This window comes from Culicoides brevitarsis, chromosome 2 (genome assembly GCF_036172545.1).
Source record: "Culicoides brevitarsis isolate CSIRO-B50_1 chromosome 2, AGI_CSIRO_Cbre_v1, whole genome shotgun sequence".
Taxonomy (NCBI): domain Eukaryota; kingdom Metazoa; phylum Arthropoda; class Insecta; order Diptera; family Ceratopogonidae; genus Culicoides; species Culicoides brevitarsis.
Window position 1 is genome coordinate 9,662,268 of NC_087086.1, and position 2,379 is coordinate 9,664,646.

Below are 2,379 nucleotides of genomic sequence, written 5' to 3' on the forward strand. Positions count from 1 at the left end.
GGGAGTAATAAGACTAATTTATGTTCTTCTCTCACACAATTGGGGATGCAATTTTCCACATATACACGTCTCATATTTCCAACACGCGCATATTTCATTTTGAAAAATTGCTTTAATTATATCGATACAGCGGCAAACAACAACGGCATCAGCATAATAAATGTATAAATGATGTTGTGAAATAAAAGATTTTTATGTTTCTTCGTGTATTTCCGTGATTTGTATCTCCGACTCCGGCAACATTGGTATGTTAGTCATGCATTAATTTTCTTAATTTCTCCCATTACTACCTCCCATACTGACCCATTTTCATTAGCATTGATTGCATGCAGGATACATTTGGCAACGTCAATGGCACTGCGTGTGTGAAGAGAGAAAAAAAAACGAGGAAAAAGTTATTTATTTTTCTCCGTGACTGATTTGCTGCTTTTGTTTGTTTTAGCACATGTTTCATCGACAGCAAAATTTTTTATACTCACTTTTGACGGGGACAATTTTTCGAGAATGTCAAGTAAGTTGCTTGCAGTTCGGGAAACAATGGCGGTTGGACAGCAACATATTGGGAAATGGCAGTTCGAGTTGATCCGGGACAGATTAAGGAGAATTTGATGCCTGTGAGATCGAAGAAATCTGGATGCTGTGAAAAAATTTGAGGAAGTAAGTTTAATTTTAAATATTTGATAACGAAAAATTTGACAGATGTCAAAATTTTTGATAAAATGTCAATTTTATAGAAAATTTTTAGGTTATTTTTAAGGGTTTTTTTTGTAAAAAATCTTAAAAATGTCTCATAATTTTTAATTTTTGAAATTCAATTAAAAGTTTATAAAAATTATTTTTTTTTTCAATTTTTAATTAAATTAAAAATTATGACATTTGTCAATTTTGATACTCATTTGTCATTTCTCAAGATTCACTTTTCAACAAAAAAAAAATTATATTTTATTAAAATTTTTGAAATTTTATTGAAATTTTTGAAATTTTATTGAAATTTTTGAAATTTTATTGAAATTTTTGAAATTTTATTGAAATTTTTGAAATTTTATTGAAATTTTTGAAATTCTATTGAAATTTTTGAAATTCTATTGAAATTTTTGAAATTTTATTGAAATTTTTAGAAATTTATTGAATTTTTGGAAATTCTATTGAAATTTTTGAAATTTCATTAAAAATTTTGATTTTTTTTTTAATTTTGAAATTTAATTGATAATTTTGACATTTTATCTAAAAGTTTGACATTTTATTAAAAATTTTCTAATTTTATCGAAAATTTGACGTTTGTCATAAATTTTCTATCAAAAAAAAAAATCTTACAGCTAATGACTTTGTAAAACCCAAAAGTGCATATTTTGACGCCGTATATATCGGAGTCCTAATCGTTGGAGTATAAGACGATACAGATCCAATATTTACTATAATTCCTCCATTCTTGTCCTTATTTTTGTCTTTTCTCATATACTCAATTGCCAATAACGTGGAGTTAATTGTTCCAATTGTGTTAATATTGAAAGTTCTTGCTATATTTTGCTCATCGACAACTCCAGCGGCATTTATCAAGACATCTAAAGAGCTTGTTTTGGAATTAATTGTTTGAAAGACTTCAGAAAGTGCAGATATGTTCTCAACTGGACATTGAAAGTACAGAAATTTGTCAGTTTTTAATGATTTGTTGAGCAATTCTTGAGCAGAAGCTTCTTCTAGAATGTCGATGATGACCAAAAATTGAATATTGAAGTTTTCATTTAGCTCCTGAAGAGTTGCAAGACCAATTCCGCCACATCCTCCAATGACAACTACTGTTTTAAATGACATTTTACAAAATTTCGTTCACAGAAGTAAAAGATTCGACAGTTTCTGAAGTACTAAATGAACTTAAGCGACTTACTCTTACAAGATTCTGTTATCTCACATGCCGCTTATCACAATTTTTGTGTAAATCTTTGTTTTTAATTAAAGTGCAATAACCCTCAGTACAAAAACTGATAAAATATCATCTTAATCTTGAATTCCTTTCCTTGTTCTCCAGACAAAATCAATTAAAATATTTTGATGTTACTAAATTTCTATTAAAAATTCATAAACATTACCTAACGATAAAAAAAATTAAAAATTCACACACTCGAGCAATTTCTCATATCACTCATGTCATAAAGTACAACAAAAAAAAATTGTTCAACAACAAAAAATTAGTCGTTTTTTAAAAGACAATAAAAATCACCTCATTTAATATTGTGCGCTCATCAAAAAACCATAAAAATTCCTGTTTGTCATTGAATTCTCTTCTACAACAAAATCGTTAGACAGAACTGATTTTTATTAAAATTTAATTTATTTAAATAAACAACCCAAAAAAAAAATATCAAAATTAAAATTCATATC

At 27.2% G+C, this 2,379-nt stretch overlaps 1 protein-coding gene across 1 annotated transcript; it reads right to left on the reverse strand.

The window, feature by feature from the left end:
• Positions 1-254: 254 nt before the first annotated feature.
• Positions 255-1,812, reverse strand: LOC134828479 (alcohol dehydrogenase-like). The gene is made up of 3 exons (XM_063841459.1): positions 1,315-1,812; positions 480-637; positions 255-357 (listed from the first exon to the last, which is right to left on the reverse strand). The coding sequence occupies exons 1-3, from the start codon at positions 1,810-1,812 to the stop codon at positions 255-257; spliced, it is 759 nt and encodes a 252-aa protein (XP_063697529.1).
• Between the last annotated feature and the right edge of the window lie 567 nt (positions 1,813-2,379).